At 42.8% G+C, this 11,552-nt stretch overlaps 2 protein-coding genes and 2 non-coding genes across 5 annotated transcripts; 3 read left to right on the forward strand and 1 right to left on the reverse strand.

Moving 5' to 3' along the window:
* The first annotated feature begins 2,439 nt into the window (after positions 1-2,439).
* On the forward strand, positions 2,440-2,511 carry TRNAQ-CUG (transfer RNA glutamine (anticodon CUG)). Its single transcript has one exon. It is a non-coding gene; the product is annotated as a tRNA-Gln (tRNA).
* Positions 2,512-2,793: 282 nt separating this feature from the next.
* On the forward strand, positions 2,794-4,345 carry LOC125543451 (uncharacterized). 2 transcript variants are annotated; one of them, XM_048706808.2, is made up of 3 exons: positions 2,799-3,225; positions 3,691-3,918; positions 3,997-4,345. In XM_048706808.2, exons 1-3 carry the CDS (start codon positions 2,924-2,926, stop codon positions 4,004-4,006), a joined length of 540 nt encoding a protein of 179 aa, XP_048562765.2. In that variant the 5' UTR covers positions 2,799-2,923; the 3' UTR covers positions 4,007-4,345. The 2 variants fall into 2 exon arrangements, with proteins under 2 accessions (XP_087402808.1, XP_048562765.2); XM_087546682.1 differs by lacking the exon at positions 3,997-4,345 and having other exon boundaries at positions 2,794-3,225; positions 3,691-3,931.
* Positions 3,391-3,462, forward strand: TRNAQ-CUG (transfer RNA glutamine (anticodon CUG)). The gene has a single exon. It is a non-coding gene; the product is annotated as a tRNA-Gln (tRNA).
* A 530-nt stretch (positions 4,346-4,875) lies between the features above and the next one.
* Positions 4,876-10,869, reverse strand: LOC125543449 (protein DEFECTIVE IN MERISTEM SILENCING 3). The gene is made up of 8 exons (XM_087546681.1): positions 10,712-10,869; positions 10,340-10,435; positions 10,118-10,232; positions 8,041-8,263; positions 7,728-7,919; positions 7,320-7,640; positions 6,505-6,730; positions 4,876-5,452 (listed from the first exon to the last, which is right to left on the reverse strand). The coding sequence occupies exons 2-8, from the start codon at positions 10,382-10,384 to the stop codon at positions 5,204-5,206; spliced, it is 1,371 nt and encodes a 456-aa protein (XP_087402807.1). The 5' UTR covers positions 10,385-10,435; positions 10,712-10,869; the 3' UTR covers positions 4,876-5,203.
* Between the last annotated feature and the right edge of the window lie 683 nt (positions 10,870-11,552).

An 11,552-nucleotide genomic window follows, 5' to 3' on the forward strand; every position in this document is an offset into this window, starting at 1 on the left:
ATAAGTTTTATGTTTAAGTTTGTTGTTGTTATAATAATTTACATGATGCTTCTATGTCCGTATTTTGTTTTTATCAACACCTCTCTCTCTCTCTAAGCATGTGGACATGTTTTTTGATTTCAGTTTTCGCTTCAGGACAAGCGAGGTCTAAGCTTGGGGAGTTGATACGTCCATTTTGCATCATGTTTACCTACTATTATTTATAATGTTTTAATGCATAATAATGCTTCTTGGAGTAATTCTAATGCCTTTTCTCTCATAATTTGCAAGGTTCACACAAAGAGGGAGAATTCCGGCAGCTGAAAATCTGGACCTGGAAAAGCTACGTCAGGCCACCTATTCTGCACAACTCCAAATAAGCTGAAACTTCACGGGGAATTTTTATGGAATAAATAAGAAATACTGGAGCAAATAACCACCGGAGGGGGGCACCTGGTGAGAACAAGACATCAGGGCGCGCCTGGGGGGCCAAGCGCGCCTGGGGGGCCAAGCGCGCCCTGGTGGGTTGTGCTCAGCCCAGCCCACCTCTGATGCCCATCTTCTGGTATATAAGTCATTTTGACCTTGAAAAATAAGGAGATAACTTTCAGGACGGAGCGCCGCCGTCTCGAGGTGGAACTTGGGCAGGAGCACTTTTGCCCTCTGGCGGAGCGATTTCGCCGAGGGAACTTCCCTCTCGGAGGGAGAAATCATCGTCATCATCATCACCAACAACTCTCCCATCTTGGGGAGAGCAATCTCCATCAACATCTTCAACAGCACCATCTCATCTCAAACCCTAGTTCAATCTCTGTACCGAAACTATAGATTGGTGCTTGTGGGTGACTAGTAGTGTTGATTACATCTTGTAGTTGATTACTATATATGGTTTATTTGGTGGAAGATTATATGTTCAGATTCAACATGCTATTTAATACCCCTCTGATCTTGAGCATGTTTATCACTTGTGAGTAGTTACTTTTGTTCTTGAGGCCACGGAAGAAATCTTGTTGCAAGTAATCATGTAAACTTGATATGTGTTCGATATTTTGATAGTATGTATGTTGTGATTCCCTTAGTGGTGTCATGTGAACGTCGACTACATGACACTTCACCATATTTGGGTCTAAGGAAATGCATTGTGGAGTATTAATTAGATAATGGGTTGCGAGAGTGACAGAAGCTTAAACCCTAGTTTATGCGCTATTCCGTAAGGGACCGATTGGATCCAAAAGTTTAATGTTATGGTTAAAATTTATTCTTAATACTTTTCTCGTAGTTGCGGATGCTTGCGAGTGGGTTAATCATAAGTAGGAGGTTTGTTCAAGTAAGAACAACACTTCCACCCATATATCAAATTATTAAAGTAGTGAACACAAATCGAACCAACATGATGAAAGTGACTAGATGAAATTTCCGTGTACCCTCAAGAACGTTTTGCTTATTATAAGAGACTGTTTCGGCATGTCATTTACCTCAAAAGGATTGGGCTACCTTGCTGCACTTTTGTTACTATTATCGTTACTTGCTAGTTACAAATTATTATTCTATCAAACCACTCTGTTACTTACAATTTCAGCACTTGCAGACATTACCTTGCTGAAAACCACTTGTTATTTCCTTCTGCTTCTCGTTGGGTTCGACACTCTTACTTATCGAAAAAGCTATAATTGATCCCATATACTTGTGGGTCATTAATAGTGGAGCGCCCGTAGTCATGCATTGGGATTGTAGGCGTTTGCACTAAACCTTGATAGCAGTCCCGGGATCGATGTTGTAATTGTTTGTCCTAACTCATATGATCAACTTACGCCTCCGATTTTCAACAACAATGTCACACTCGCATCGCTAATCATATTGCTAAATCATTATATATATTGGTAGAATATAGTCTGAACTACCATCTTCAAGGTAGTTGCACCCAAAGGCTAAATACTCCCATAGCTTCACACACTGAAATGAGCATGAAGTTGTTCTTCATATCATCATCAATTATTTGGCCCTCTACATTTGCAGTAACCATAGCCTAGCTACGAAAACATCTTACAATTTGGGACGGAGGTAGTACAACACATACACACATGATATCTTGTACGGGGGATGACTCAAAGAAAAGGCATCATCAACGGGAAGAATAGTAACCGGCCAAAGGAAAACAATTCGAGCATGACCCGCATCACACACACACAACACTAAATTATAGTCATCTTTCCTATCATTTGAGCTAAGCAAACACTAAATAAAAATTGCACTAACTATCCTTTGAAAATTAGTAGAAATTCAGGCTTGGCGAGAAGCTGTTGAACGGCTTGAAATGCATTTGGAGTCAGTGTGTGCGCGTCTATACACCTATTTTTATCGCAAAACATCGTAAATTAACATTGTTTGCTTTGTGCAGTCTGAAAAATCGTGTAGAGTAATAAAGATATAAATCTAATGTCAGGTTAGCAGTCCACAAAAGGTTCTATGGTCTAGCGGTTAGGACATTGGACTCTGAATCCAGTAACCCGAGTTCAAGTCTCGGTAGAACCTCATTTTTGTTTGGTTTTCATTCTTTTTTCTCCTCATGTACAGTAACTTCCTCGAGTAACTTCTCACATGTTCAGACAGCGATAATCTTTTTCAGATAACCAGTCCCTTTTCCCATCTGCGAAACAAATCTGTAAACGAACCGGTTCAGAGATGAGATAAAAAGAACCAATAAAATCGTAGGAGAAATTCAAAATATAAAATCGTAGGAGCAGCACTCACCACGCATTATCTCCAACCGAAACACGGCCTCCTGACGACGTCTACGTGGCCGCAAGTTCATCCTCCAATCTTTTCCCACGTCCCCCACCCCAGTTTTCTCCTCCATTTCTCCCTCCTCCCCTGGCCGCATCTCCAGGGAAAGGAAGCGAGGCTCAGGGAGGGAGCGTGGCACGAGCGCGCCCACCCCTGAAAAATGGCGGCCTCCCTCTGGCTCCCTTCTCCTCCTCTTCACAGCGCCGTCTTCCTCTCGACCAACCACTCCCCCTCCCCCTCTCCTCCTTTGGCGCCTGCGTCGACTCTGCTGCAGAGGAAGCACGCGCCGGCCAGAGCCAGAGGCAATCTTGCCTGCAGCTCATCCGGCAGCTCCTCGTCCTCTGCTTCCTCTGTTGTGACCAAAGATCAAGAGGGAGCAGCAGCAGCAGCAGCAGAGGCGACGGCCCCTGCCCCTGCTCCGGCGGCTGTCAGATACGACTACAAGGATGACCCCAACTTCAGGTACGGGCTGCTGTTCCAGGTCTGCTGAATTACTGTCTCAAATTTATCGAGCATGTAACTGTCGGAATGATATATGACAATTTTATTGAGCATGTCAGTGTGTCCCCTATGTAAACGTGAACGTTATGTTTAATTATGATTATGTTCAACATCGCATCAACAAATGGTTCCATGGTCTAGTGGTTAGGACATTGGACTCTGAATCCAGTAACCCGAGTTCAAGTCTCGGTGGAACCTTATTTTTTATGATATTTTGATTTATTTTTGCCACTGTGACAGTACGTTTATTGACTGAGACCACAGCCTATTGTTGTCAACTTCTGCTAAAATGAGTCTTTCGAGCTCCTAACCTCTATAGCAATCTGCCGCAGCAAATTTAGACTACTTGAAAAAAAATCAGTTGGATTTATATAGCCTGCTTCCGGTTTCAAACAGACATAACGTGTTCTTTCTAACTGTACACAGGGGGTGCAAAGGGTGCGGTCGTGAGGAAACAGAGAGGGGCTGCAACGGCGAAGGGCGGATCATGGGCGGCATAGCCGCCGTCCCCTTGTTTGGGTGGTGGCCGATCAAGGCCTACCGGCCGTGCCCCGGCTTCGTCGCCTCCGGTGGCCGGTACCGGCGCTACGGCCAGAGCATGGACGACGTCATAGCCGGCAAGGGACGGAAAGTCGCCTCCGACAAGAAGAAAAGGTACGCCCGATAACCTGTCATCAAAATCTTGTGTAGCTCAAGAGCAGATCTCATCTCACTTGGATTTGCTACTTGCAGTGACAAATGATCCACCTCAAGGAACTGCAGTGCACTTGGCCATGTTGTGTAATAGCTCAAGGAACTGCAGTGCAGCTGGCCATCTTGTGTAGCTCAAGAGCTTATCTCATCTCATCTCACTTGGCCATGTGCTGGAGAAGGACGTCCAAACCTCTTTGATTTTGTTTCAGTCTTGACGTTGTCTAGCTAGGTCAGATTATTCGAGCAGCGTTGCCTGCTGAATCAATTCCAATATTGAAGTTTTGTACGTAGCTCCGCATCGACGGCAAATGTACTCCACTCTTCTACCTGGTGCTAATGTTTACATCTTGCTTGCCAAATCTAATAGCGGCAAAACAGTTCCAGGAAATTCGCCTTTTTGAGTTTCCACTGCTCGATGACAGAGATTCATTCACATAACAGCCAAAACAATGGCCATGTAACCACCAGATGAGCAAATACAGCCAGGAGGTGTCAACAATGGTCACTTCTGACTTATACTCCCTCCGTTCCCTAAATACTCCCCCCATTCCAAATTACTGGACTCATATTTATGTAGACACTGATGTATCTAGACACTAAAAAAGTATAGATACATCCGTATTTAGACAAATTCAAGTCAACTAATTTGGAACAGGGGGAGTATAAGTCTTTCTATAGATTCCAATATGGACTACTGACGATGCAAAATGAGTGAATCTACACTCTAAACTATGTTTATATACATCTGTATGTAATCCATATTGAAATCTCTAAAAAGACTTATATTTAGGAACAGAGGGAGTATATGCTTGCTGCTTCGCTGACAATAAGCCGATTTGTTACATCATGTTTCCTACAAGCATGACGGGAAGAAACAAAAAGCTCCTCCTGCCTGCTTCCAGCAGGAAGGTTCACAAGTGAAACAGATCAGCCAATGCTGAAACCAGACTGGCATTTCAATGTTGCTGTCAAACCTTCTGTTGAATTTGGTTAGGTGGGGACTCTTCTATCACCGTATCTTCTCTTTCGACGAGATACACAAAAGGACTAGTAACAAAATAAGTGACCAGAGACAGGCCCCAACTTATGAACAAAAGTCGGTGGTTATGTACTAACTTTTCGCATCCCTACTGTGCACTAGAATCTAGCGTTAAGAACTTCGCAAAATGCAGTTGGTTACGTATGGATAAAACCAGAGCATGACAAACTCCCAGCAAAAGGAAATCGCATGCGGACATTTACGCTGTCAGCGCATGTGGGGAGGCTTGACTGCAAACGAAATATTTCCAGGAGTTGCTGCGATCGGGTGACTTCCAGGAGTTGCTGCAATCGGGTGACTTCCAGGAGTAGTAGCTGCAAATGGGTTGCCTCCCGGAGTTGTAGCAAACGGGTGACTTCCAGGAGTTGATGTAAACGGGTTACGCCCAGGAGTTGCTGCAAATGGATTACTTCCCGGAGTTGCAGGTGAGCGAATGGTTGGTGAACCCTGCACCCTCTGTTGAAAGGAAAGAGCATCAGTAAATTGGGGATGTATAAATGAAGAGAAATGTATAAATCTCTTGAAGCTCTTGCGACATACTACATGAGACAATTGAAGTATTTCCCTTTTTTTTAGAGAAAAAGGTATCTTGGTATCAGTAGACATGGGAAGTATGTAAAACTGATCAATGATGATTTGCCGCCTAACTGCTGCTTCCTTCGGAGTTTGTCACACTAATGTGCAGCACCTTAAAATTTCATCTTTGCCAAACCGACCAGAGCTAATAAACATCAGCATAGATAAAACATTCAACTACGGGAGAATCAAGCATGTTTGTATTCTCCAAAACAATGATTAAACCTCATAAACACAGGAACCAAAGCCTATCAGACTATCCGTATCCTCTAACCATGCTATCACGTACTCCCTCCGTTCCTAAATATAAGTCTTTAGAGATTCCACTATGGACTACATACGGATGTATATAGACATATTTTACAGTGCAGAGTCACTCATTTTGCTCCGTATGTAGTCCCTTATTGGAATCTCTAAAAATACTTATATTTAGGAACAGAGGGAGTAATTTGGAAGTCTAAGATACTACATCAATATCACGTTGAAACCAATAGATTACTGGCGCAGCATGTCAAGGTTGAAATTGGTAATGCTATTGGTCTGTCACTTGTGTCAAACAGACCCCTCTGCCCCCCCCCCCCCCCCCCCCTCCTTCTCCCGTTCACCAAGCAGCTATGCCACCATACAGATATCTAATTTTCAGAAGAGAGAAAACTTACATAATTAAAAGTTAAATATTTCAGATCTCAGGGAAAGATCAGCAATTCGTCATAGGGAAGCTAATAGTATATACGTAAATATTGCATTGTACAGCTATGACTTATTAAGTAGCTGAAGTTTCAGAGAGAATAGATCGATCAAATCTCAGAAAAAGACCACCAGTTCGTGATAGGGAAGCTAATAGTAGTATATACGAAAATATTGCATTGTACCGCTATGACTTATTAAGTAGCTGAAGTTTCAGAGAGAATAGATCGATATTGTGAATGCACCTTTGACGCTGGCGATTGAGTGATATAGTCCAGAAGCTGTTGCTTTTGATTGCTGAATGAGTCCTTAACTTGCTTTAACAAATCTTCCTCCCTTTTTATATCCTCAACAAGCCTTTCCTTCTCCCAGTTCTTCAGTTTGACTTGCTCTTCCATTTCAGTGATACTTCCAGGTGTGTTTGAATCCCCAGAGCTTAAAGCTACAGTAAATTTCACTTCAACATCTTTCCTACAAAGGTCATCTTTATTCATCAAGAAAAAAGTGATGACATAAATTGTAATACAAAAAATCAATACTGTGTATCTTATTAGTGCGAGTGAACAGCTTTGAGTACATAAATCCCAAAGATAAAAAATGTAGAAGTAGATTACTCTTTCGATAATAAATAAAACTTACAATGTTCCTTTCATAGGGATTATAAATAAATAATAAGGCAAATTGACTGCAGATGCTTAAAAGTTTTGCGTAACGTATAGCTCTTACTGGAATGAATGTTATTGTTTCATTTTAGCTGGAACACTTGTGGTAAATTGAGCTTGTGAAACATAATCCTGATTTTATTAAATATATGCTTTTACAAGCCGTGAAATGGCTGCACGTGAAAATACGTGGTAATCAGGACAATCTGCAAAACATGTTTTTCTCGATTACGCACCCAAGTGCGTGTCATTTTGCATTAGAAGAAAGTACCGAGATGGCACAAGAGTACAAGTAAGCAAAACTCAACGAAAAGAAAACTAAAACAGGCAAAAACTCAAACACTGTATCATCCATCATCAAAGTTAGATGTAAAGGTATAAATTGCATATTTGAGTACCTATCACCAAGGCAGAATGAACCATTAGGCCTCAATATACCACCATCTAGAGAAACCGCACCATCATTTATGAAGGGAATAGCACGCCGTAGATCAGCTGTAGTCTTATAAACTTGTAAATGAGAAAACAAACTGTAAAACAAAGTCTCCCTAAGACCATGGCCATGGGGTGTGAGACAACTCAAGTATGCCTGGTCCATAAGTATCATATTTACTGCGAAACCAAGAAAACCAGGAGGAGACTCCCCGTTAGGCAACCTTGGTTTACGCAGCATAAGATATCTTTGTGGATCATCAATCACAACTTCTCCAGAAAATGGCCTGCAGAGTGTAATAGTGCACAGTATTTACGTGCTCATATGGTCGAGTCCAAGAGAGAAAAAGGACATTCAATAGTTAGAATGGCACCTTATGTTTTCAAGACAAAACACGGTAAACCTCCCATGCAGAATCTTTCCAATTGAGCCACCCAGTCCATGAATACCACTTTTCTTATCAATGTTGCCTTCTGTGCCATATGTTTCAAGACTCTTTATGCCATCATAAGTCTTGCAAACGAGACCAAGCATATTGTCTATTCCCAAGTACTCTGAGAGTAGGCTGTCACAAATTTACAGAAACAAAAAGATACCAGCAAACGTAAGCAAACAAACATATCATGTGAAGTAAATTAGCACCAATAGAGGAGCTAAATTCAATTCAAAACAAGGTGAAAATTAACCTGCTTAGATTATCATCATTTGTTTTTCCTAAGGTAGCCACAACACCAAGGATATCTTTCATCATTGGCATTGTTGATATTTGTGCGGAATGACGTTTCTTGAGCTGGCATATAAGCGAAGCTGCTGTCTTGTCCTGATTACATATGCTTTCAATTGTACGCTGTTCAGCTTCTTGAACTGATGTACCATTACTTGAAGCTACAACCTTCTTTCCACGTTTAACTGATAAAAGTTCCAGGTTCAGCAACAGATTGAAAAGGTATAGGACAACTGATGTACCATTATTTGCAATTACAGCAGCCTTTCCAAGTGTAACTGACAAGGTTCTGAGGTTTAGCATCTAAATAGGAATAATAAATTAAGAGAAGTATTGAACAACTCTTAACATTTTGTGTATAAAATGACATGTATTACCTACACATTATGATACTAATATAGCACAGCCACCTTTTTTTTTCAAACAAATCCACGATCCGATGCAATGCACAGACCATGGTGCTAACATATTCTAATTTGAAAATGAGCATGAAATATTGGCTAGTCCTAGACACTACAACGCGGCTGATATTACAATGCTGTAGAATGTAGATGGTAGCGAAGGGGAAGGTCAATCAAGGCATTCCCCAATAACGCCTTGAATCTGCTGGCGTTTTAGGGCGTTTTCCTAAAGCACTGCTAAACTTCTCAACCGAAACCCAAACTGAGAGAAAAGAATCAACGTCAGCTTTCTATTTTCCGGCCAGGCCTCAACGTCTGTATCATGGCGCATATATACCGGGCGGAAATATTCAATCGCGCAACTGGCCCCTAAGCCCATTAACCAGTAGCTCCGATTTCTGAATCAGCGACCACGTTTCCTCCTTTTATACGGCAATCTCTTGTTCGCTAAGCAGTATGGTACTAAAAGACAGAACCTCACACAGGTAAAAAATATGCCTGCAACATTCCGACGCACGCAAGACTCGAGCACAGGACCAGCTGCAAACCATTGTAAGCACACTACCACTAGACCAGCGAATATATTGTGATTATGTAACAAAGCATGCCCTTTGTCATAAATTATACATATATACATGGACATGCCCCACAATAGGAAACATCACAGCGATTGGAGACGATTTTTGAGAAACCACCAATCAATCAGGTGTTTTTGAGAATCGCCTCAAAATCTCTACCGGTTACAGGTTTTTTAGGAAACACCTCCAAAGCTGCATACAATCCGAGACAATTTGTAAAAATGCCTCCAAAGTTGCACACAATCCGAGGAGGTTTGCAAAAACACCTTAAGCTAGAGATGATTTAAGGCGAATTCTCCAAAACACCTCCTTAAGCACAATTTTGAGGCGTTTAGAGAAACACCCTAGCCAATACGCCTTCTTTCAACAGCCGTGTTGTAGTGAATGATAGTTAAGTGCACAAATGTTGTTCAAACCAAATACACACATATAAGTTCATACAAACTTCTGATGTGCGCGGATACAAAATTCCAAGTTCAAACTCGATTCAGATTGTGAGGTGCACTGTTCATAGCAAAAAAGAAGTGCATCTCACACAATACACTGAATTAAAATTCAAAAAATTGCATGGATGTACAACGAGCCCCTCATGGTATTACATATTTCTTTAGCCTTTTGTATGATTGCACGTGTGCTTTTAGCACAGCATTTTCAGCCTTTGAAAATAATATTAATTTTGCAGGACATGTGCCCTATAAGTAAGAGTACTGCATATCATCTTATTAGCTTTTTCATGGACAATCCAATTCAGGATTCAGCACACACAAAGATGGTCATTCAAGTCTGAACATTGTCGATTTCACTTTAAATGATTTCAAACAACAAGATATTGATAACGTGGTTCGAAACAGAGCCACATAGGAATATTGGCAAATAAAGTTCCATAAATGACAGAGCTTCACTGCCAAGGACTTCGACAACTTAATGGTCGACTAACACACCACAACGTAATTAACATGTTTCGTGGTCTGCCAGATGGTATCCACATGCTGCATTCTCAGATAAGAACAGCGTAACCTAGAGTGCATAAAGCCGGGGTGGCAAACACACAAAATCTTACTTGTCAGGTCAGCAATCGACTCTTCGATAGCATAGATCTCAGACTTGAGGAACGTGATGTTGGCCTCATGGTGGTTGACCTTGAGCCCCAGCTTCTTCAGCTCCTCTTGCATCACCTGCAAAGCACATCCACCAACACCAAACATGTAGAGCAACAGCCTCACAGCACTGCACGAAAACCCAAAATGAACCGGGGAAAATGGAGGAGCCCAGAAAGGCGCACCTTGGTGTTGAACTCGACAATCTGCACCGTCAGCGGAGCCTCCATGGCGGTGCCGCGGTCTGCAGGTTGAGCCGCCAGCACTAGCAAGAGACCAATCTGCAAAGGAACAGGGAACAAGCGGGACTCAAAAAAGAAAAAAAACCCGAATGCGGCCAGTGCTTGTGCACACGAGCAGCGCGGAAAGATAACTGAGGAGGAATTAGGGTTTTCGCGGGTTGAGAAACGTAGAGGGCAAATAGCGTAATTAAGCGTGTGCGGAGACGGCGTCCCGGCGCTGGGCGGAGCGCGCGGGAGCCTCTTCTGGGAGGAGGAGAAGCCACGGCATTCCTGGCGGAGCGTGCGGGGGGCTCTTCCAGGAGAAAGAAAACCCACCTCGGCACCATCGGAGCGTGCGAAGCTGAGGCCGCCGGCGATGCGGCGGGGATGGAGGGAGGGAGGCGGCGCGGGCCCGTGGAGGGACGGGCAGATTGAGATCAGCGTGGGAGGGAGAGATTCGCGGAGGGAGACAAGTAGGCGCTGCTTGGTTTGGGGAGGAAATGAAGCTTGGGGAGATTTTGGCCGAGTAGATCTACATCTATCTATTGAAGTGGGGACAAAATATAAAAATAGTCTTTCGTCCAGAATTGTTTATCGAAAAATGAATGTATCTAGACGTATTTTAATTACAAGTATATATTTTTTCATTTTTACAACAAGTAATTTCGAACAGAGGGAGTAATAGAAATTTTATTAGAAAAATGTTATCTCGCTCATGTCAATTATTTTGCAATCTCTGAACGTCTTCATGGTTGTCGGACGGTCGACAGAGATCTTGAAGTAAGGGTGGTGTTGGGGAATGTAGTAATTCAAAAAATTTCCTACGATCACGCAAGATCTATCTAGGAGAAGTATAACAACGAGACAGGAGAGTGTGTCCATGTACCCTCGTAGACCGAAAGCGGAAGCGTTAGGTTAACGCGGTTGATGCAGTCGAACGTCTTCGTGATCCAACCGATCAAGTACCGAACGTACGGCACCTCCGAATTCAGCACACGTTCAGCTCGATGACGTCCCTCAAACTCTTGATCCAGCAGAGGGTCAGGGGAGAGTTTCGTCAGCACGACGGCGTGGTGACGGGGATGGTGATGTGATCCGCGCAGGACTTCGACTAAGTACTACGACACTATGACCGGAGGAGTAAACTATGGAGAAGCCACCGCACACGGCTAAGAGA

The sequence above is a fragment of the Triticum urartu genome, chromosome 3A (genome assembly GCF_056163025.1).
Source record: "Triticum urartu cultivar PI428250 chromosome 3A, HENAU_Tu73, whole genome shotgun sequence".
Lineage (NCBI taxonomy): Eukaryota > Viridiplantae > Streptophyta > Magnoliopsida > Poales > Poaceae > Triticum > Triticum urartu.